Source organism: Carcharhinus amblyrhynchos, chromosome 17, assembly GCF_965287045.1.
Source record: "Carcharhinus amblyrhynchos chromosome 17, sCarAmb.v2.hapA, whole genome shotgun sequence".
In the NCBI taxonomy this organism is placed as follows: Eukaryota; Metazoa; Chordata; class Chondrichthyes; order Carcharhiniformes; family Carcharhinidae; genus Carcharhinus; species Carcharhinus amblyrhynchos.
The window spans coordinates 45,590,208-45,615,551 of NC_137340.1; the positions used below are offsets into that span (position 1 = coordinate 45,590,208).

Consider the following 25,344-nt stretch of genomic DNA (forward strand, 5'->3'; position numbering starts at 1 on the left):
AGGTGCCTGCTGCAGGTTAATTTACACAGAAGGTATTCAGTATATGTGGGAGGATGTAACACACTTGGAACATAGAGATATCAAGGGGAGTATATTCAAACTTCTGTTTTGCTACCTGTTGCTCAGTCAGCAGCTTGGATCCTTGCCACAGAATATTCTAACTATTCAGACTGCCTAAATTGCTTAGTCCAAGAGATATAAAAAATTAATACCATGAGAATGAAGAATTTTGAATTAACACTCTGGTTCTGACTAGTGTGGCAGCAAATAAATCGATGCAGCAATAATTTCTTCTGGGCAGTAATCTGCCCTAATACTCAAGGTCAGTTGCGAGAACATCTTACAGTTCATCAACTCTGCAACTGCTACCAATACCAGCAACAATACAAGCTTCCATAACAGGGAGATAAACTAACATGATCACAGGAGGTTCCAATAGGTTGCTTCTGAAGTAATACATCTCCACGTAGCAACCAGTGAGGCAATGGATTGTGGACCGGGCAGGCTCCAGCACTACATATTGCCTTGAACTTGGTTCTTCTGATGATGTTCAACCCTTGCCTTAAACTCTTCTACCTGAAGAATGCCCAGCTAGTGCTAGAAGGGCTGCTTTTTTTAAGTCATGTATGGGTGTCGCTGGCCAGCATTTATTTCACATTCCTAGTTAACCAAGGGCAGCTGAGAGTTAACCACATTGTTGTGGCTCTGGGGACCAGATTTCCTTCCCTAAATGAATTAGAAATGCTACTGCAATTGGAATTCTATTTCATTATAAATCACCAACTTCAGGAAAGGAGGAAAAGTGATAAGGGAACGGACGTAAGTGCTATCAATTTTAAAATTGGATTTATTTTCCATATATTCAGAGAATGACTCCACACTGCAACATATATAATCACATAAAGGTCTTTACTACACACCATTGTATCAAATAAATGACAGGACACTTCCAAAATATAAACTCAAATGGGACAAAGTAGACATGGATTTATATCATGGCAATGCAATAATTCATTAAGCTAAAGCAGCAGTACATGGCATTTTGACTGGCAGCTCTTGGAGGTCTCTGTTCATGTTTCCCGAAAACTGTCTATAGTTTCTGATGCAAGGAAGTTCGGAGTGGTAACCCAGAACTGTCCAAAACAGAATGGAGCAAGAATCTGTGATGGAGCATCCCTGAGCCAATGGCATTTTTGATGGTCCATATCTAAATAATTCTAACACTGCATAAAATAGTAAACAAACAGGAACATCACCCTTTGATCAAGTTAACCAGAATATACATTAATTAGTTCCACTAACAGACATTTTTCATTAAATGGATTTATAAGTGACAGTTTCAACATTCATTACAACCCTTCAGAGTTGTTCTAGTAAACCCTGTTAAAGCAGAATATACCAGGCATTGTACTCTTTAGTATCAATTGCCCTTCTGATGGGGGCTTAGCAAGCTCGCTCAACGCAACTAGGGGCAGACAATAAATACCAGCCTTGGCAGTGATGCCTGGCATCCAAAGGGTGATTTTTATAAAAAAGCACATGCTGTCATTTGGAATCGATTCCTTCGGTGAGTTTAGCCTTTGAAGTGCATTGTTATACTCTGCAAAGTCAAGCTCATGACTTGATACACCCGGAAGCCCTCACCAAAAGGAAGCCCTTGCTACAAAATCTAGTTTCTACTTCAAGGGAGTATCTCTTATTAAAAATAAATTAATGAGTTACAGAGTTACACTCCCTGACAGTCATTCAGCAGTTGTAAAGCAGTGCATGGGAATACTTCTCCAATCATTTGCACAATGTGTTGAAAAACAATGCAAAAACTGGAGGAGAAATCTAATCCACACACGACAAAATATTCAAGTATCTCTTGCACATGATGTGCATTTCTCCCGTGTACTTTTCAGGATGGAGGACTCCCTAATCACCAGAGCTGCATCAAGTGGTCATCATTATCCAGCAATATTTCTTCAACATTTATTTTCAACAGTTTTTACATTAAATGTTAATAGAGAACCACTTAATAAGTTAAAGCAGAGAGAGCATGAACTTTCTCCTGATTGTCTCTTCAACTTTTTGTTTTGGTTTTCATTTAAATTCTGACAAACTAATGGTGAAGAGATCTGTGCTGAGGTTTGCACACTTGATTTGCAGCCTTTGTGATTTTTCCATCAATTATAAGTCAGGATCTGTGGGTGGGAGTGCTAAGCAAATTAACAGATCTTTTGTGAAACGAAGTCAAGAGTGGAAATGGTATATCTGTGGGAGAGCTGTCCCTGAGCCAATGGCATTTTTGATAGTGTGTGTCTGGATAGTCCTATCACTACTCAAAATAATAAACCAAACATCCAGAGTAATGCTTGTTACATTCCTCTTTGATCAGTTGTAATTTTATATAACTAGTTAACTAGAATATACATTAAAAGGGTATGTGCACTCGTGCATTTCAACTTTTAAATCCTCTGTCTATGCCTTAAAAACTTTTTCAATTGCATTTTCAGGGCTGCCTTCACACGTTTGATTGTTAATGTTTATAACAGAAGAAAGAATTATTTGGCAGTGCTTATGAGTTTAAAGCTTTAAACAACTTATTTGCTGTTAGTCCCTGAGCCTTAACCATGATGGAATGGAGTGTGCTATCCACTAGGAGTGCCCTTCAAGACCGTTGGGGTAGGACAGCCCAAACCACAGCTGAACAACACTCATTCAGAGAGTGTACAGTGCCTCACAGATGCATCAGGCATGTGCTGCAGGCTACCACAGTGGGGAGAGGCACACTGGAAAGGGGCGCCTACTTGAGATAATACTGGGAGTCCTATAAACCCATCTGTGTGGAAGTCCCTTGCTTTCCAGTGTGTAGACCCAGCATGGATCTTTGAGGCAGCTCGAGATTTCCTGCTTGCAGTGAAAAACCTATGCAGCTGCTTTATTGATTTGATCTTTCAGTTTTGCCTTGCGTGAAGGCTCAGAAAACAGAAGGGACTTTCATTAGAAGGTTGGAGTATACTTAAAAGAGTAAAATTTAGGAAACACACCTCATACAGAATGTAGAAAATAAATACTTTAGAAAATCTATATTCAAAAAAAAACAGGCAAAGTCTTCAGACATCTTAACTGCGCTTAGTAAAATGCATTATCTTTCATCTCGAGCTGCTGCTGCAGTGTTTTCAGGTGGGTTATGGCTTATTTCATTCAACTGTTGATTGAAAGCAGAAGTTGTTTATACTGACTGAGATGTAAATCTAATATAAAGCATACAGTTCCAGGCCTCCGATCCTCTTTTGAGCACCTTAAGTCATTACCTGAGTAAAACTCAGGTATACAATATAGCTGACTTTGTTTAGTTACTCTTAATAATGAATTCCTAACTTCTACGATTGATTTTACTGCTTCACACTGATAATAATGTGAACAATGCTGAACAGCCAGTAATACAAGTATCTAAAAGTCACTTATATTCATTATCCAGGTGGCTAATTTTAAAATCACACAATATTTCCAATACTATTTTCCATTCGGGTAGCAAATGTAGAGTTTATAGATGTGCTTCAGTTGTACTTGGATAGAGGCTTCACCAGGGCCCAGTATCCGAACTAGAATTGCTCTGCAAAGACCTCACCCATCCTCACTCAAATTTGGAGGAACCCACGTACTGCTGATGTACATCTGAATTTCAGCATGTCTAAACATGCGTTGTTCCTAAGATGTTCATTACCTGTCTGGGTACGATGCTTGGTTTTACCACATACTCCTTACATCCTTCCAATTCAGGGACAATTGCAAGGAGGAAATCCACCTTACCCTGAGTAGAATGATTTTCACACGGTCACTACTGTTTTCAGTGCAAGAAAATGTACGAACGTAATCGGGCACGGTTCAGGTTTGTAGGTTCACACCCTAACACTGGAATGCAATCATATTAAACAAAATTAAAAATTGCATCTCCAAATAATATTGGAAACCTATGGTCAGCATTTTGGGACCTGGATGGTCAATTGTCAAAGGATTTCTATATTATCTTGTGTTCACAAGTCTCAAAATTTTCCGCCGTTACTGCCTAATACTGGCTCCAGCTTAACAGGCCCACTCTAAATTCTATTGCATGTCTAGACACATTAGTAATTATTGATCAGTTTGCTTTCTGTGGAACCAAACTGTGCACAGTTTGTCTGTTCAACAACGAGTGAACTTCACAAGCGCTCAGGGATACTATTACAATATGCTAATGAACATTATAAATCACTTTTCACTTAATTCCATATTGTGTAGTAATAGTCATCACTTTCACATAAAACAACTTTTAAAAGTTACTTCATAATTGCAAACATATTACTAACAAAAAGATACCATACTTAGAAGATTCAGTGCTCACAAGGCATCAATAACAAATAAAAATATACTTCTGTGCCTCTTGCTATTTCATCAAAAGTAAAATTAATTATTTTTAGAGAGAGAATATCCGAACGCTTCTCTATTTAGGCTGCCATTAAAGGAAAGATGAATCATTCCCCTCGGTGCTTAGGTGTGAAATAAAAAGTAGTTGGTTTTGAAAACTGACGTAATAATGTCACACGCTGATAACTGGAATATCATAACCATTAGTGTGCAATAACCGACTGTGTCAGCCACTCTTCTTGCAATGCCAGTGCTAGGCAAGCAATTCCACCATTTTAACATTACAAATTACAGAACTGGGATTAAAACAAAAACCAGGCCAAAATTTCAGCTTACTATTTAGTGGAATTACAAAATCTGAGACTTTTACATGTTTCTGAGGCCCTTAAGACAGATACCAACAAAGTTGACGAAATCCTGTCTGGCGACTGCCTTGTGACAAGTGACAAGGCGATGGTCTGAAGGCAGACTTGTTTTCACTTCCAAGCACTGTACTCTGAATACCTCACTGTGTCATCCATAAAAAACCCACTTCAGTAAATCAGAATTTTAAAATATGATAAAATTCCAGGACCACGAAGCACACAGAAGGTTATATTACCAGCTGAATCTTTGTTTGGGTGTAGAAAACAAGGTAGATAGTGCTGGATGCAAATTCACAAGGATAAGGTACCAGAAAATGATCCAGGAACGTTTCTGCCAGAATAGATTATGAAGCTAATTAAAAGCAGAAAGAGAAGAGCACAGCTTTAATTTGAACCTTGTTCCCTATTATGGCAGATAATTCCCATGGAAAACTGTTTCAAATCCTGAAATGGCAGGAAAACGGGCACTGTCTCAAACAGAGTAATATTATAAATTCCAAGATGATCAATCTCAAACTTCTGTAGCTACACAGAGCAAACAAAAGCAATGAAGTGCAAGAAATATTAACAGTAGCAAACATGTTCTGGGTTTATTATGGGCAATCTTGGGTGGCATATGGAAGTCATGAGTTTCTAAACTTAAATCCTACGAGCATGGGTTGATCTAGAAGAATCATGGATTCCCTGAGAGGGTGTCGAGGTTGGAGGATGTTGGTTGGCTCACCATAGCCATTAGTGCACGGTTTGGTATTACCTTTTTCTTCCCACTCTAAATAACTGGAATTTTAAAATCTTAGCAATTCAGTTTTGAAATCTGAAGAACCCCCCCACCCAAAAAATTCTTGGCTCCTGGGCAAACCAAGCTATAATTTAGTTTCCACTTGACCAAACACCAACAACTTGCCTTGGTGTACAAACAAGTTTCTCAAATCAATTGCAAAAACGAGTGACAGCAGTCAATGATCCAAATCACAGTTATGGTTTTAGTGTAATTACCTCTGCAGCTTGTACAAGGATATTGCCCAGTACCCACCTGGGGTGTCTTACAAATTTTAAAAGCAGCATCTCTGAAAAGTAACTGCAAGGGACAGATTCCAGATTCTTGGTATCATTGCTTTTCTTTAGCTCATCTATAAGCCCTTGTTGAAGTAAACGACATCAATGTCAGGATTGCTGGCCTGAATCTGAGCCTGAAGTTCTGGTTCCAGGCGGGAGACCTTCATGGAGCTGTGAAATGAAATAATAAACAAACAATACAAATTGACTATGATTAACTGTAACAAACTATCCTTCATCACTTTTTGCTTTAGATCCCACCTTATGGTTGACAATTTGCTAACTAAGTAGATGCTCAAGCAATTTGGCTTCAATTTCAGCCAGTGCCATGTTTAACTGGAAATGTATGATTCACACAGATAATCTGATTGATTCTTCCTCTTGTTTCCTCCACCTCCTCAATAGAAAGTCAGAGAAGACAACAGCTGGATGGGGAGTGGGTGTGGGCAGAGGGGGTGCGGAGTTGGCACGGTGGCATAGTGGTTAGCACTGGTGCCACACTGTGCTGGTGACCCAGGTACAATTCTAGCCTTGGGTGACTGCATGGAGTTTGCATGTTCTCCCTGTGTCTGCATGGGTTTTCTGCAGGTGCTCTGGTTTCCTCCCGCAGTCGCAAGATATGAGAGTTAGACTGATTGGCTATGCTAAATTGCGCCTTAATTGTCAGGGGGATTAGCACAGTCAATACATGGGGTTACAGAGTTACAGCTTGGGTGGGATTGATGTTGGTGCAGGCTTGATGGGCCGAATGACCTATGTCTGCACTGTAGGGATTCTATTTAAGTGAGAAGTGGGGCAGTCAGGGAAGAAAATATACCAGACCTTTTAGATTAAGCAATAACTTGAGTATTTGAGCAGATAGTAGAAAAGCTTCCAGTGAGCAACTTTGGGTTCAGCAATGAATTTATGGATTATTGGTGAGGCTCCAAAAAAGAATTACCTTTTCCGCAATGTGTTGCTGGGACTTCCTACCTCAAGGCCTCAGTGGGGTCACTTTGTTCAGCTACACAACAGCTGAATGGCTTGAAGGAACAAGCAGATGCAGGATAATCAGACGGCATGGCGACTAACTGTGGGAGGATTCACGAATCCATTTATATAAATCAAATTCTGGTTTGGTAAGGGCGTTTCATCAGAACTGGTTTAGCGGCTAATGTTGACCGTATCTTGCTCTTGCCTCACTCTGTGTTTACAGTATTTTTTTCTTATTTCTGATTTCCTGCATCTGCAGTACTTTACTCTCTGAATTTCTGCTTGCTTTTAAGTGACATATTGAATGGAAATCGACTTTCACAGCATCCTCTGATTACAGACGTGGTACTGCAAATACTTAATATTTATCCCTCGGAGAATTTGACATGGGGGTCTCCAAGGGAATGCTGCACTTACACTCGACAATTTAAAATAGAAGAGAGGGAAAGGTCAGGGTGATTTTTTTCTCCACGGAAGGAAACACACCATTAGTATTTTAACCTTTCAAAATTGCTCAGGGCCTGCGCCTCTGCTGAGATACACAGAGTTCCGTTAATGTCCTCTTTTCTATCACAAATGAAACCAAACCAACAATGTTGCCACCTAGCTCCTTTTTCAGAAAAGCACTGTACTGAGCTTTGTCGAGACTGGGAAGTAGGCGACTGAGGCCTTGTTGTATCAAAGTTCATTAGTGCCCCAGTCAGCAGGGACACTGAACATCCAAGGTAAATGAAAATGGAAAATATAATGTGTCCAATATCAACAAATGTTTACAACAATCAATGCAGAAACTGGGGAAGGATGTTCAGCTGCACCCATGCCTGTGCCCATTCAATCAGATTGTGGCTGATCTATATCCAAACTCCAGTTACGCTCTTTGGCTTCCCTATCCTGGCCACACAGAAATCTACTAAATTCAAAGTTAAAATTACTGATAGAGTGAGCATCTATTGTTCTTGTGGGAGTTTACCAGAATTCTATTACCCTTTATACCAGGCACAGTGGCATAGTGGTTAGCAACGCTGTCTCACGGCACCAGGGACCCAAGTTCAATTCCAGCCGCAGGTCACTGTCTGTGTGGAGTCTGCACATTCTCCCTGCGTCTGCTTGGATTTCCTCCGGAGCTCCAGTTTCCTCCCACAGGCTATAGATGTGTGGGTTAGATGGACTGGCCATGCTAAATTGACCCTAGTATCAGGGGATTAGCATGGTAAATGTGTGGGCTTACAGGAATAGGGGCTTGTGGTCGGTGCAGACTTGATGGCCTCCTCTACACTGTAGGGATTTTATGATTCTATGAAGCGTTGCCTACATTATCTCCTCAATGGCCTGACTCTCATTTGATTCCCTCACCAGGACAGAGTGTACGTAGGTTAGCACTGCTCACAGCGCCAGGGACCCGGGTTCAATTCTCTGCTTTGATCACTGTGTGGAGTTGGCATGTTCTCGCCACATCTGCTTGGGTTTCCTCCAGGTGCTCCAGTTTCCTCCCAGTCTGGAAGACATGCTGGTTTGGTGCATTGACCTGAACAGGCGCTGGAGTGTGTCAACTAGAGGAATTTTGCAATAACTTCATTACAGTGTTAATGTAAACCTTATCTGTGGCTAATAAGTAAACTTTTAAGTTTAACTTTTTTAATAGGATGGAAATCTAACTGTCAATTCCTACCAAAATGCTAAAGCGACTGGAACTGCAGAATAATTAGAGTCTGTAATGTGTTAAAACAATTAGTCACCACTTGCTTACAACAGATCTGACGGTAATTTGACACTAGAAGGTTTACTTACCTTTTTTGAGGGAAAAGTGCACAGCACAGTGGAGTGGCAAACACCAAGCTAAAGAGAGAAAGAAACAAAAACTGGTGAACAATATTATTCTGAACTTATCGACACCTAGTCTATTCGTAAGTCTCTCCAGGTACAGCATTTGAGAGCTTTGAAAAAGGAGCAGGCTAAGGTAACCTGGATGACAAGGAGCTGCAATTTCCCCTAGGTGGAGATGCAAGTTGCCCATACTTTATTTCTACAAAAGCAACTTGAGTTCACATAGCATTTTTCACACAATAAACTCTGAGGCACTTCATAAAAATTCTATCAAACAAAACTTGGCAATGAGTCACACAAGGAGATAGTACAACAAATGGCCAACAGCTTGGTCAAAAGGAAAAGGCTTAAAAGGAAAAGGGAGAGACAGAGTGTTTCAGGAACAGAACTCTAAAGATTAAGGTCCAGACAACTGAAGGCACAGCTGGCAAAGGAGAAGCAATGAAAATCAGGGATGTGCAATAGGCCAGAATTTAAGCCTGGCTAAATAAGGGCTGGAATAATTTTGATGGGCGCATGACATTCGATGGGACGCTTAAATTAGTAGCGTAAGCAGCACTGAGAAAACATATTACACATATTTCTGAATTTCACGCAAGGAGGGTAAATGCAAGCAGCAACAAACATATTTAAATACAGATTATTTTCAGGATTATCCTCGTAACTCAGCAATCTCAGCTCAATGTTTCTAAATGCTAATGTGGGTCAATTGGGAGATTAAATGAATTGTTGATTATTTTGTCTCTGTGATGACGACAGGACACTGAATGGAGCCTCAGAGGATTTAGTTCTCATTCACAACGTCTAGGTGCAATTCTCATTCATTCCTGGAGGATGTCGCAACCTAAGAGCATCCCAGCTCTTTGTCTCTGTGGCAGTTAAAGTTAAATTCACGCCGTGTTAATTCTGATCTATGTATTGGATTATGGCAACAGATTTTGATTTAGAATTTATTTACAAATGAAACAGCAGAACAACCTTCCACAGTATGCATTCAGGACAAATCACTGAAGAACTGCACACAAAGGTTGCAGTTGCCTGGGCTTCATGGTCAAACTGCCATGGCTGGTAGACCACACTCATAGTTTAAGGAACCTTAGAAATTAGTGTAAATCTCCAGAAGTAGTCTCAGGTCACCTTAATATTAATTGTTAAATTAACTTCAAAATATCATTAGAAAAATAAATGCATCTTTTGGTTACCAAGAGTAGGAATTTGATGCAATATCCTCAATCAAATCAAAAGATTTCTGTGGGCAACAATAATGTGCTAATTCCTGCATAAATATTGCAGTTTTACATACAAGTCAAGGAGATAGTCAAGATGCAAATGTCTGATAATAAATCATTTGCTCTAACCGTAATTTGTCATGATGGCCATGGAGGGGGAAACAGAATAGAGCAGAGAGGTGCTAGTATACAGGATGCTCTACCATAAACAATGATGGAAGCAGAATCATAGAAACCCTACAGTGAAAGCGGCAGCCTATCAAGTCTGAATTGACTCGCATCCCACCCAGGTCCTATCCCTGTAACCCCACATATTTATCCCACTAATCCTCCTATCCGGCACATCTTGGGACATTTAGGGGCTATTTAGTATGGCCAATCCACCGAACCTGCACATCTTTGGACTACAGACAGTAGACAGTATGTGAACAATGCTTTTAATGGGAACACTGGAGAAGGAAACATTTGCACTGGAAAAGGATGGGGAGATGGAACTGGGCGACATGGTGGCACAGTGGTTATCACTGCTGCCCCACAGCACCTTCCCGGCTTGGGTCACTGTCAGTGTGGACTCTGCACATTCTCCCCATGTCTGCACGGGTTTCCTTCGGGCGCTCCAGTTACTTCCCGTACTCCAAAGTTGTGCGGGTTAGGTGCATTGGCCATGCTAAATTGCCCTTTAGTGTCGGGGCTACCTAGGGTATATACAGGAGGTTACAGGGATAGGACCTGGCTGGTATTGTGGTCAATGCAGACTCGATGGGCCGAATGGGCTCCTTCTGCACTGTAGGGATTCTATGATTCTATTCTATGATCCTAAGCAGACAGCTTCTTCAAAGATGGAAGTAAATTACTGCAGATGCTGGAATCTGAAACAAATACAGAAATTGCTGGGAAATTTCAGCAAGTCTGACAGCATCTGTGAAGAGGAAACAAAGTTAATGTATCAGTCTCGATGACCCTTTGTCCTTCTCCAGCTCTGACAAAGAGTCAGCCAGACTCAAAACGTTTACTCTGTTGTCTCTCCGCAGAGGTTGTGAGACTTGCTGAGATGTTCCAGCATTTTCAGCTCTTTCAAAGGGTTGGCAGAAATACGATGGGTCAGTTGGCCCTCATTTTGTGATGTAGAAGTAGGATTTGCTCTGATCTGTAGTGGGTTTTTTTCCCCCCTTTGTACCTGTGGTGTACACGTGGGGGCTATTTTTACCACCATCTAAATAATTTCCTTTTGGAAGGGTGTGACTTACTTTGCATAACAATATAACACTGCCTATCATTAATCCTCTTTGACATCATGCAGCTTTCAAGTATTTGGTGTGTTACTAATGCTGCTTCTTGAGTGTTAATGTGTTAGTCATGCAGTTTATTGAGTGTTTAATGTGTTGCTAATGATAACAGCATTACATAAATATAGCAAAATACTGACTGCAAGTCACTAACAACTTGATTAAAACGGCTGAACAAATTAGTTTCAGCTGGCTGCAAGCACAGCATCATTCCATCCTGTAATCCTGAGGGTATCATTTCTGCATTACTGTTGTCTACTTACCAGATGGCCCAACTTTACCAGTTCAACACCCAGTACACGATGAAAAAACAAATTTCCATTGCAAAATATCCACATATAAATATGAGCATTTGCACTGAAATCATTACACAAGGAAAAGTCAAAAATAAAATTGCCCTCAGCAGTGGGTTTAATAAAATACTAATTTCAGAGCTAAGCACTCAGAAAGTAAGATGATAATTCTGAATGGAAGGAATTTTATTCAGCTTTAACTGCAGCATGAGTATTAGCAATAAGAGGACTGTGCATTGTAAAGAGGGAAGCTGAAGTTGCACTGTGCAGTATCGATAACAAAAACATATACATACAAAATGTTTCTGTCCAACGGTTTACAAATAATAGAAACATAGGACAATAAAGCACATACAAGCCCTTCAACCCTCGATATTGTGCTGAGCTTTGTCCAAAACCAAGATCAAGCTATCCCACTCCCTATCATTCTGGTGTGCTCCATATGCCTATCCAATAGTTCCTAAAGTGTCTAACTCCACTATCACAGCAGACCCCAGCCATTCCATTCTGATTGTGCTGATTAAAATAGCAAACAGGGGAATTTTACATGTGTTCTCTGTGCTGAGGTCACACTATTCTCAGATCTCTGGTCTTCTCTGACCTCCCCACGCCCGGTACAGATCACAGCGATCCTGGAGCAGAGCGTGCAGGCCCAGAAATCAGTTTTGCACCCGGCGCCAGTTTGCAATTATCCCAGCCCTTTTCCAAAGGCTGGAACCAGATCACAGTCGGAAAGGGCGCAAAGCTGATTAGCATGACATTGACTGGATTTCAATTTCATTAGCAAGTTGGGCACGTTACTGTCTACCCTCGCGGAATGTTCCACCTTTCCAGCGGGAGGTGACACCAGCACAAATCACTGCCGGACTTCATTAGCGGAGGCCTGCTGCAATGGCCACGGTAGGGGATCCGGAGATTTTGGAAGCCCCCGGGTGGTTGGGGACATGACTGGCTGGTGCCTATTGGGTAGTGCCCACCTGGCATCCCAGTAGTGCCACTTGGGCACCACCAGTGTGCCAGGGAAAGCGTCAAAGAGTGGTGTTTGGGAGGAGGTTATGACGAGGGGGCTGTGTAGAGTGGGTATGAAGTGGGGGGGGGAGGGGGGCATATGCGGAGGAGGGCCATGCAGGAAAAGATCATGTTGGTGTTCCTGATGGAGTGGCATGTCAGGGGTCATGATGGGGGACCCATCGAGAGGGCCTTGTTGCTAGTAATATCAGGAAGGGGTTGGGGGAACATGTCACTGATGGGGGGGGTTCCCGACTTCTGTGGGGGGAGAGAGGGCGGTCTCCGAGTGCACTTCGAGGTCGTGAAAAGGTACCCAAGTGCTCTGAAGCCAGGCTCACTGCTGTGTTTGGGCCCCAAACCACAACCCAGCACAATACAATACAACTCGCCACTCTCCATAAAAAGCAACTGCACGTTGGACGATTGCAGTATGACCATGCCCGAGAGACCACCGCAGATCACTCCTGTTTACTCACTGTACTCTCATTTTGTGCGAGAATTCCGCCCAATGATTACAACCCCCACGTATTTTTGCAGCGGGATTTCTGCAGGTTTGCTGTGATTTTTTTAAAATCTAAAAGTTGGTATTGTCATATATTTACCTCCTTTCTTTCCATTCATTTGTATAACAGAGGTATAACAGAATTCAATCAAAAGTAAATGGACAAAGGGCACATATTTCACTATTGAAATTTTAAGCCTGAAATTACTCATTGGGAAGAAAACTCACCTGAGGTCCACCAGCCCAACCTGAATTTCGCATTATAGTTGTATAACTAAACTTCTTGCATAATTTTTACTGACGTACTCAAAGAGCACAGAGGTTTACAGAAAAAAATCTGTTTGGTCCATTTTGTCTTTGGCTTTCCGCTAGGGCCAGCCAAAGTCCTGATCTCTCCCCGTATACCTCCCACTGCTTCTAACAAACTATTTATCCCTAAAACATTAAGACCAGCAAACGTCAAAATAAAACTCAAAAGAATTTTAAGCTTGAAATAACTCACTGGGAAGCAAACTCACCTGAGGCCCACCAGTCCAACTTGAATAGGGGCATTGAGCAATGGGAAACGCTGCAACAAAAAAGGGAGAGAAAATATTACATTTAGCCATAAGGATTCAGTTCTGATTTAAGAATTGTAACTGAGATAAGACTGGAAGCAAACCAAACATCTAGCAATGTGAGGTACCACTAGCGTATGTACCATAAGGACAAGAGAGTCATAGTGGACTTTCATACACTGGAAGAATAACCGCAGAAGGAGTGATCATCACTGCTCGACAATTGTTGTTTATCAGCCATTAAGATTTTCACAGCCGATAGTGAAGAGACATGGTGGCACAATGGTTAGCACTGTTGCATCACAGCACCAGGGAACCAGGTTCGATTCCCCGGCTTGGGTGACTGCCTGTGTGGTGTTTTCACATTATCCCCATGTCTGAGTGGGTTTCCTCTGGGTGCTCCGGTTTCCTCCCACAGTCCAAAGATGTGCGGGTTAGGTGGATTGGCCATGCTAAATTGCCCCTTAGTGTCAGGGGACTAGTTAGGGTAAATGCATGGGGTTATGGGGATAGGGTTTGGGTGGGGTTGTAGTCGGTGTAGATCGATGGGCTGAATGGCGTCCTTCTGCATTGTAGGGATTCTATGATCCAGGTCATTCAAAGGATTTAACACAGAACAGTTACTGAACAATAAAACATTATCGTATCCCCTCATTAAAATCTCCACGCTCTGTGAAGTCAACGACTAAGGCTTCTCAAACAAAAATTTCATTTCTACAGGAATAGACTTAACAAGTATAGGGGCTTTGTTAAGTCTGGATAGAATCTTGGTAGACCACACTTGGTGGCACAGTTCTGCTCTCTGTAAAACAAAGAGGATATACTTTTCAGGCACTGAAGGAAGTTACGGTTGCAAGGGTGACACCAAAGATTATTGGTTATAACCATCAGGAAAGAGTGAAGAGGATGAGGCTATCTTTTTGAGAAAAGAGAAGGCTGAGACGTCTTCAGGATTATGGAGGAGGTCGATAGGATAGATGTAGAGAAAAACGTTCATTTTTGTGAATGGACCCAAAACTAGATCAGAATAATGTGATAGTCACTGATATATCCAAAAAGCTGTTCAGGTGAAACCCTTTTTTTGTACCTGAGTAAAACAGTTGTGATAAAAAGCGAAGATGCATTTAAGGGGAAGCTAGGTGAGAAAGAGCATGACGCAAAGGCACTCATTTTAGTCTAGTTGCTATCATGGTACATTCAATGAATCCAGTCCCACATGAAGGTAATCTTTCATTTGCAACTTACAAGCATTTGAAAACCTTACCTTTAAAAACGCACGCTTTTCCAAAGCATTCATGATAACTGGAGGTATTGCTGCAAATCAGAACAGAGGATTATTTATGGGCAATTCATGCAAATTGAAACCACTGCACATTTATTTTAACTAAAAGTTTATTTGGTTATTAAAACCAGACATTTGGGTATCACAGAACCACAGAAAACTACAGCTCAGAAACAGGCCTTTTGGCCTTTCTTGTCTGTGCCGAACCATTTTTTGCCTAGTCCCACTGACCTGCACTTGGACCCTCTCATCCGTGTACCCGTCCAAGTTTTTCTTAAATGTTAAAAGTGACCCCGCACTTACCACTTTATCCGGCAGCTCATTCCACACTCCCACCACTCTCTGCGTGAAGCCCCCCGACTAATATTCCCTTTAAACTTTTCTTCTTTCACCCTTAACCCATGCCCTCTGGTTTTTTTCTCCCCTAGCCTCAGTGGAAAAAGCCTGCTTGCATTCACTCTATCTATACCCGTCAAAATCTTATACACTTCTATCAAATCTCCCCTCATTCTTCTACGCTCCAGAGAATAAAGTCCTAACCTATTCAATCTCTCTCTGTAACTCAGCTTCTCAAATCCCGGCAACATCCTCGTGAACCTTCTCTGCACTCTTTCAACCTTATTTACATCCTTCCTGTAACTAGGTGACCAAAACCGTACACAATACTCTAAATTCGCCCTCAACAATGCCTTATATAACCTTACCATAACACTCCAACTTTTATACTCAATACTCTGATTTATAAAGCCCAATGTACCAAAAGCACTCTTTACAACCCTATCCACCTGTGACATCACTTTTAGGGAATTCTGTACCTGTATTCCCAGATCCCTCTGTTCAACTGCACTCTTCAGAGTCCTACCATTTACCCTGTACGTTCTACTTTGGTTTGTCCTTACAAAGTGCAATACCTCATACTTGCCTGCGTTAAATTCCATTTGCCATTTTTCAGCCCATTTTTCTAGTAGGTCCAAATCCCTCTGCAAGCTTTGAAAACCTTCCTCATAGTCCACTACGCCTCCAATCTTTGTATCATCAGCAAATTTGCTGATCCAATTTACCACATTATCATCCAGATCATTGATATAGATGACAAACAACAATGGACCCAACACCGATCCCTGCGGCACACCACTAGTTACTAGGGTATTTGGGAGGTCCTCCAGTATATTCATGAATCATTTATTAGAATAAACATTTAATTAGAAAATACATCTGTGAGGTGTTTCACAGGGATCAGTGCTGGAACCTCTGTTGTTTATAGTACATATAAATGATCTGGAGATAGGGTGATCTGATTAGTACATTTGTGGATGATGCAAAGACGGTGGATTTGCTACAGTGCCGGGGGTTGTAAAAACTCATCTGGTTCACTAATATCCTTTAGGGAAGGAAATCTGCCATCTTTACCTGATCTGGCCTACACGTGACTTCAAATCCATAGAAATGTGTGTGATTCTTAACTCATCTCTGAAATGGCCTAGCTGATTACTCTGTTCAAGGGCAATTAGGGATCAGTAACAAATTGTGGTCTTATCAATGATGACCAGTTCTCATGAAAGAATTTTAAAAAAGTAGACCATCAGATTGTGAGGAATTGTTAGATGTTAGTCCCTTGAGTTTCTCCAATGCTTTTTCTTTGCTGATATTAATTACCTTAATTTCCTCATCTCATTACCATTAACTTTGCCTCTATTTCTGGTGTGCAACATGTTTCTTTTACTGTGAAGATGGCAGAAATCTCCCAAGCCCCCACCGGTGGGTTCAAAGGTAGGTGTGGGGGGAGACTATGATGGGATACTTCTGTTAACGGGATGCAGGTGAAGGCCCAATCCACTGCACCAGATATCAATGGCAAAACATGCCGGCGTGAAACATTTGGAACAATGTGGCAAGAAGATATCAGGTCTCACTGGAACAAAGCCTGGGACTGCCTCCAGTGTTCAGGATAGAGTCGCTCACAACCCACACCACAGCAGTGCAGTGGGGAAACATCTGCAGGTAGACTTTCCAGATTTGATGTTCTGGAGGGAGCCCATCTTCCAGCTTCAGAATGTTCCTGGAGATCCATCCTCATTCTCGGGAAGCCCATCTTCCAATCTCAGAGTGCCCTTGGAGATCTATCTGCATTGTCAGACCATTCACCTTCTTCCTTCAATATCACTTCAGTGATGTTGGGCACCCTTTCAACATGGCACCCAGATAGAACAGCAGACTACACACCATTCAGGCCTGCCCCACATGGAATGTGGCTTACAACACTCAGGGACATCACTAACAAGGTCAGGGCTGAACAGTTGGTGTGTTTTCCTGTCAGCCTCCATTTCCGTCTTTGCCACAGCACTTAGTCTCAAAATGGGAGAATTCCACCCAAAATATTTATTCAACGTCTGCCATTTCCTCACTCTTCATGATAATTATTCCTGTCTGTTTCTCGACTACTTTAGCGAATCTTTTCCTTTCCATATATTTGTAGAAGCTCTGACAATCGGTTTTGATATTCTTGGCTCGTTCTCATATTCTATTTCTTGCCTCTTATCAACTTTTTGATGGCCCTTTGCTGTTTTCTAAAACACTCCCAATCCGCAGAGTTACTATTACCTTTACAGGTTTAAAAGCCTCTTCTCTATCCTAGCCTCCTCAGTAAGCCACAGATGGATTGTTTTCCCTTTACAATGGAATTCAATATATTTTTAGTTGAACATTTTGAATTCTTTATGTCCCATGCCCCACCTGAAAAAAACTAGCCAGCAAGGAAGTGTAAAATCCAGCTCAAGATTCAAGGGAAGACTCTCGTTCAAGACAAAATGAAGGTGTATCTTCAACCAGAGTTATTAAACCCATGAAGGCCAGTGTGAAAGAACAAAGAACAAAACAAAAGAACAAAGAACAACACAGCACGGGAAACAGGCCCTTCGGCCCAACGAGCCCGCGCCGTGTCCCGCTGTCTCAGTGACCTATTCATGATTTTAGTCTAGGCCTAATGTGCGAGAATCAGGGAGGTCCAATTGAGGGACAATTTAGTACCCAATCAATCAGCCTAAAAGCACATCTTTGGGATGTGGGAGGAAACCGGAGCACCCGGAGGAAACCCACGCAACCACGGGGAGAACGTGCAAACTCCCACAGACACAGGCCCAAATCCATGTGTCCGCACAGCACCAGAGATAGTCTCTGAGCTGTCATGTTGCCCTCGAGATGGTCCAGTTTAAGCACACCGACGACATGAAGCAATAGGCAACTCCCGAAGCAACGTCCAAGAGCAGCCCACTACAACCTGCCGCATGCATGCCCCTTGCTGGACTTAAATACCTGTGGAGACAAAAAAATTCATTATTAAACAGGCAAAGACTGTCCCTTTGTATTGCCATAGCTGTCCCGATAACTTTACAGTATGAAAAAGGTGATGTCAGTAATTACTGAGTGAAGTCAAAGTAAAAACAGAGCCTTTTTTACATGCCATCCTTATAAGTGGAAAATAAGTTAATGCTGTAAGTTATCAATTGGTTGAGGGAACGTTAGTGATTTTTTTTACTGTAGAAAGAGATATAAAAGAGGCTGACCACTCAGAAGATGAAGAGGACTCAAGAGGTACTCAGAGGATGAGCCAGAGTCCAGGCCAGGGGTACTGCCCAAACAATGAAGGACAAGCCAGGTTTCAGCTACTTGTTACCACAACTTTTACCCACAGCACAAACAGCGTAATATAACTCCTAATTATACTTTGTAAACTACTGCTCAGATACCATAATTTATCAAATCTTGTTTGTGCTGAATAAAGTTTAATCACCGCCACCAATGTGGGTCAACATCCAATTACTGACTATTAATGTTTATCAAAAGCGAAACCTAACACAATGCAACAATTAGCTTGTCAAATCAGACTTTAATTTAATGCAAAATCAATAAATGTGTCACATGCAGACTAATTTGTGTGTGGGACTGATAATTCTTCTTCAAAGTAACATTAGCTTTGATTTAAAACACAAAAATTAATATTGACATAAACCTAAACATGAGGCAGCAAGGTCATTGCTATGGTACTAGAGATCTGCAAACTGATTAAACATTTTCACTTGAGTAAGAAACAATAATGCAAGGTAGTCAGGTGGAGGGAGAGAACAAGCTGTCTCCAGATGCTATGGAAGTACAGGTGCAGGGTGAGGAACATGATAGAATCATATAATCATCGAATCTACAGTGCAGAAGGAAGCCATCTGGCCCATCAAGCCTGCACCAACCACAATCCCATCCAGGTCCTATCCCCATAACCAAACATACTTATCCTCTGATTCCCCCTAACACTAAGGGGGAATTTATCATGGTCAATCAACCTAACCTGCACATTTTTGGCCTGTGGGAGGAAACTGGAGCATCTGGAGAAAACCCATGCAGGCACAAGGAGAATGTGCAAACTCTACACAGACAGTGATCTGAGGCCAGAATTTAACCCGGGTCCCTGCCACTGTAGGGCAGCAGGGCTAACCACTGTGCCACCGTGCCACCCTGATATTAATTACTCTGATGCACCTTAAAATATTTTAAATGTGCTGCCAAGTGCTAAACCCATGTACAGAATACATTAACAGGTGTTAGTAATAACGTCTAAAACACCATGAGCACTTTCTATATTCAGTATGGTAATAATGTGAGACTTGTTTCTTGCATGGATCCAGAGAATGGAACCTGATAGCTTGCTAATTAAAGCTTTTCTGGCACATTCCTTAAATGCAAGTTCCTACACATCATCAATCAAACAGCTCCTGGGAAACCTGAAATATTAGCTGTTCTTCTCTCAACGTGCTGAATATCTGCAGCTATTTCTGTTTTTTCTTTCAGATTTCCAACATTGTAGTTTGTTTTATTATTAATGATGATTTTTGTGGAGTCTCCCATGGTCATTTAATAATGGCAAGTGAGATCCAATAATGGAATTTTCCTGAAGTCAGCCCAACTTCTCCATGACCTGTGGTTTGTAGCCGCGATGTGGCAATGCCAGCGTTGGGATATACACAGTAAGAAGTCTCTCAACACCAGGTTAAATTCTAATAGGTTTGTTAGGTATCACAAGCCACTAGCTTTTGGAGCGCTGCCTCTTCAACAGATGAGTGGGAGTTCTGTTCACAAACAAGACATATAAAGACACAAACTCAAAATAATAATTGGAATGCGAGTCTTTACAGGTAATCAAGTCTTAAAAGGTACAGACAATGTGAGTGGAGAGAGGGTTAAGCACAGGTTAAAGAGATTTGTATTGTCTCCAGCCAGGACAGCGAGTGAGATTTTGCAAGCCCAGGCAAGTTTTAGGGGTTACAGATAGTGTGACATGAACCCAAAATGCCGATTGAGGCCATCCTCATGTGCGAAACTTGGCTATCCGTGTCCGCTCAGCGACTGTGTGTGTCGTGTGTCATGAAGGCCGTCTTGGAGAACGCTTACCCGAAGATCAGAGGCCAAATGCCTGTGACCACTGAAATGTTCCCCAACAGGAAGAGAACACTCTTGCCTGGTGATCGTTGAGCAGTGTTCATTCATCTGTTGTCGTAACGTCTGCATGGTCTTCCCAATGTAACATGCCTCAGGACATCCTTTCCTGCAGCGTATCAGTAGACAACGTTGGCCGAGTTGTAAGTGTGTGTACCTGGTGGATGGTGTTCTCATGTGAGATGATGACACCCGTGTCGATGATCCAGCATGTCTTGCAAAGGTTGCTGTGGTAAGGTTGCATGGTATCGTGGTCACTGTTCACCTGAAGGCTCGGTAGTTTGCTACGGACAATGATCTGTTTGAGGTTGTACGATTGAAGGCAAGAAGTGAGAGTGTGGGGATGGCCTTGGTGAGACATTCATCTTCATCAATGACATGTTGAAAGCTCCGGAGAAGATGCTGTAGCTTCTACACTCCGGGGGAGTACTGACAACGAATGATGTTCTGTCCGTCGTGTCCCATGTTTGTCTTCTGAGGTCGTCAGTGCGGTTTTTCACTGTGGCGCGTCAGAGCTGTCGATCGATGAGTCGAGCGCCATGTCCTGTTCTCATGAGGGCATCTTTTAGCGTCTGGAGGTGTCTGTTGCGATCCTCCTCATCCGAGCAGATCCTGTGTATACGGAGGGCTTGTCCGTAGGGGATGCTTCTTTAATGTGTTTAAGGTGGAAGCTGGAGGAGTGAAGCATAGTGTGGTTATCCGTGAGCTTGCGGTACAGTGAAGTGCTGAGATGACCGTCCTTGAAGAAGGCGCGTGTCCAAGAATACAACCGATTCTAGAGATTAGCCCATGGCAAGTCTGATAGTGGGATGGAACTTGTTGATGTCATCATATAGTTGTTTCAGTGATTGTTCACCATGTCTGAAAAGGAAGAAAATGTCATCGATGCATCTAGTGTATAGCATCAGTTGAAGGTCATGTGCAGTGAAGAGGTCTTATTCGAGCCTGTGCATGAAGATGTTGGCATATTGAGGTGCGAATTGGGTCCCCATGGCTGTTCCGTGTGTCTGGATGAAGAACTGGTTGTTGAAGGTGAAGACATTTTGATACAGGGTGAAGTGGATCAGTTGTAAAATTGCATCTGGAGATTGGCAGTTGTCGGCATTGAGTATGGAGGCAGTTGCAGCAATGCCATTGTTGTGGGGAATGCTGGTGTAGAGTACTGAGACATCCATTGTGACGAGCAGTGCTCCTGGTTCAACACCATGTGTGCTGAGTTTCTGTAGGAAGTCCATAGTGTCACGACAAAAGCTGGGGGTTCTTTGTAAAATGGGTTTCAGGATGCCCTCAATGTAGCCACAGAGGTCTCGCACAGGGTCCCATTGCCCGGTACGATGGGACGGCAAGTATGTTTGCCTTGTGTATCTTCGGGGGGCAGTAGAATTCTCCAATGCGGGGAGTACGTGGGATGAGAGCACGGAGGGTACTCTGAAGGTCCGGATCAAAAGTCTTGATCAGTCTGTTGACGAGTCCACCAGATACATGGTACATACACTTGCAACTCAGCCCACATTGTCTACCTGATACACTGCAGGAAAGGATGTCCCGAGGCATGGTACATTGGGGAGACCATGCAGATGGTACAATAACGGATGAATGAACACCACTCGACAATCACCAGGCAAGAATGTTCTCTTTCTGTTGGGGAATACTTCAGTGGTCACAGGCATTTGGCCTCTCATGTTCAGGTAAGTGTTGTCCAAGATGGCTTTCACAATACAAGAGAACGCAGAGTCACTGAGCAGAGACTGATTGCCAAGTTCCGCACACGATGACAGCCTCAACCGGATCTTGGGTTCATTCACACTATCTGTAATCCCCAAAACTTGACTGGACTTACAAAATCTCACTAACTGTCCTGGCTGGAGACAATACACATCTCTTTAACCTGTGCTCAACCCTCTCTCCACTCACATTGTCTGTACCTTTAAGACTTGATTACTTGTAAAGACTCACATTCCAACCATTATTTTGTAAATTGAGTTTGCGTCTTTATATGTCGTCTGTGAACTGAACTCCCACTCACCTGATGAAGGGAGAGCGTTCTGAAAGCAAGTGGCTTGTTCTACCAGATAAATCTGTTGGACTTTAACCTGGTGTTGTGAGATTTCTTACTGTGGTCATAACCCCCTCAGAGAAGTTGTGAACCATAGTCTGGAGTTGAAAACTTTTTGAAAGATAAATTCATACAATCTTATTCATGTCCCCATGCTCCAATACTTCCCCATGTCAATTAATGAACACCCCCACTCATCAGGATGGTCCCTTATAACACCCATGCCAACTCACAATCCTTCAATGCCAAATCACCCAGCATACATGGTGTACAGGACCAATGAGTCACATATTAACAATGGCATGTGTGAAAAGGCTCAGACAAAAGAAGCACACATTCTCTTTTTGAAAAGACTGCTGTTCCTCAAACACTGTGAAAGGTCAATCAGACAACCAATAGACTATCAATAACAACGGCTTCAAACGCTTCACATCTCTTAGTGTTTATTTGCAAATGATTAAGAGATGCAAAGAGTTTGAAGCCGTTGTTATTGATAGTCTATTGGTTGTCTGATTGACCTTTGCTTATTTGCAAATGATTGAGACATTGACAGTAGAGATCACAGAAAGAACAACTTACTGTAACCATTTAAAGATGTCAATCCAAGAAAGTGAACAGTTCTCTCCATTTGTTAAAACAAACCCTAGTGAGATAATCCTTTCTGGGTCAGGGCTTTTAGCCAATCATGCATAATAATACATTTTGATAAAACTGGATGGCCCCAGGTGGTTATAAGTGGCCATGCTGTTGGCTGGGATAAGTATTGGCACAAGTTGGCATGGAGAGTGGGTGATGAGGTCGAGTGGGTTTAACAGACTTTCATACAACTTTAACCAACCTGCCTCAGCACGCAGCCACCCCTATAGCCGCTGATGTTCTGTTTCCAAGGTCACTGAGCCCAACTCTAACCTATACCATCTGCTCCAGAGCGAAGACCATGATATTTGGGGGCCTTTCTACTGAGGATGGTCCAGTGAATCGGAATATTTCCCAACTCAAACTATGCAGATTGGTGGTGAATGTTCAGCCCAAACCAAATGATAACTCAAACCAAATTTGTCACCACAAAATTCCACTCCCAAATCCAATCATTGTGCCATTCAGATCAGAATATCAATTGTTCATAATTGTGAAGCATATTTACCGTCTTTGATTCTGAAGCACCACTTGGACCATTTTGTATTTACTTATTATAAACAAAAGATTTCTGAAATTCCAAAGAGAGTATTAAACTGACTCTTCTTAAAAGGCAGGTAACAATATTCCAGTCATGGCTATAGCCAATGATAATGTTTCACAATCTTTGGATGGGTTTTCTAATATAATTAGCTTTGGTGCACACTTTAAACAATCACCAAAAATTCCTTGAGTGCATCTACAGCCTTCTGGAAAACAATCTTACATGAAAGAGGGAAATACTACAGCTGCTCAACCTCCAAATTTTAAAAAACAGTTGGGGAATAAAATTGTTGCTACAAAACAATAAAGCTACAATCTCATTCCCTTGGCTTCCAATCGCAATTGATTTGGAGGGTAACAATCAATGTTCTCATCTCTCCCGTGACGATACTGTGGAAACATCTCTATATCTTATTAAAGTGCTGACTGAAAATTATAATTACATTGACTGTCTGGATTGATCCTGTTTACCTCCCACCAATGAGCACCACTAGTGACAGTCACAGGTCAGCAGTTTGTAAGACTACAACTGTAAATTTCTACTTTTAAAAAAAAATTAATTCACAGGATGTGGCCTTCTCTGACTAGGACAACATTCACTGGCCATCCCTAATTCCCCTCGAGAAGGTGATGGTGGTGAGCTGCTTTCTCGAACTGCTGCAGTCCACATGGGGTGGTTAACACACAATGCTGCGAGGGAGGGAGTTCCAGGATTTTGACTCAGCGACAGCGAAGGATTGGTAACATATTTCTGAGTCAGGATGATGATTGACTTGGAGGGAACCTCCAGTTGGTGGTGTTCCCAGATATCTGCTGTCCTTGTCCTTTTAAATAATAGCAGTCATTGATTTGGAAGGTGTTGTCTAAAGAGCATTGATGAGTTCCTATAATACATCTTGTAGACAGTACATATGCAGCCGCTACTTGTCAGTCGCGATGGGGTGTGAATGCTTGCGGATGGGGTGCCAATCAAGTGGGCTGCTTTGTCCTGAATGGTGCCGAGCTTCTTGAGTGTTGTTGGAACTGCACTCATCCAGGTAAAGGGAGAGCATTCCAATGCACTCCTGACTTGTGCTTTGTAGATATTGGATGGGATTTTCCAGCCTTTCTGCTAGTGGGACAAAGGCAATCCCCCATGACATTTCCCAGGTGGCAGGGCTGGCAAGCAAACCACACAAAAACCATAAACTTTGGTGGGACTGGAAAATCACATCAGCGGCCAATAACAAACCACCTTCGCCAGCAGAAAACATGTTATGGGGGATAGGGGCAGATAATCATGAACATTGACTGTATTAGAAGGGTGAGCATGTGTTGCACTCCCTGGCAAATCCTATTCATCAAATCAAATTTTTTTTACGCAATTTTGTCAATGGCATCACTCCTACAGGAATAATTTGGAATGCAATCAAACGTCACCCCTAATCCGAGTGGGCAATGTGAATTAATGTAATCTGAACTTCAGCGGAGTCCAATGGAAGAAATGTCGGGATTTGCAGAGTATTTCCATGGAATGGATAAGGAATTTTACATTTTCTTCACATGGTCCTGACATAACCGCAAAACAACTGCTAACTCCAAAAAAGCTGGGCTGAATCCATGGGTTCAATCAGAATAAACGGGACATCTTTACAGGAGGATGATAGGCGTTTACCAATCAAGTGTAAATACATTGCAGATTTTGTGATTTATTCAGCAACTAAGAAAAACCTGGTGACATTTTCAAGGAAGATGCAGACTGTTTTTTCCTCAAATGAACAGAAATTACTTGCAAAAAAGTGAATCAGTCAAGTTCCCTTTGTAAGTATGACTGCTGCTTAAAATAAGGTTGGATAGATCACATCTGCACTGGGCACAGG

General features: G+C 42.1%; 1 protein-coding gene across 3 annotated transcripts in view; it reads right to left on the reverse strand.

Annotated features, from left to right (window-relative positions):
- Positions 1 to 890: 890 nt before the first annotated feature.
- The window catches only part of LOC145354482 (sideroflexin-3-like), a 57,834-nt gene continuing 33,380 nt past the window's right edge, over positions 891 to 25,344 (reverse strand). For all 3 annotated transcript variants that reach the window (XM_080205879.1, XM_080205880.1, XM_080205881.1), the window contains exons 9-12: positions 14,749 to 14,798; positions 13,446 to 13,495; positions 8,574 to 8,621; positions 891 to 5,984 (exon numbers count right to left, since the gene is read on the reverse strand). In XM_080205879.1, the coding sequence (XP_080062005.1) occupies positions 5,888 to 5,984; positions 8,574 to 8,621; positions 13,446 to 13,495; positions 14,749 to 14,798 (245 nt within the window). In that variant the 3' untranslated portion in view covers positions 891 to 5,887. The remainder of the gene's footprint in view (positions 5,985 to 8,573; positions 8,622 to 13,445; positions 13,496 to 14,748; positions 14,799 to 25,344) is intronic.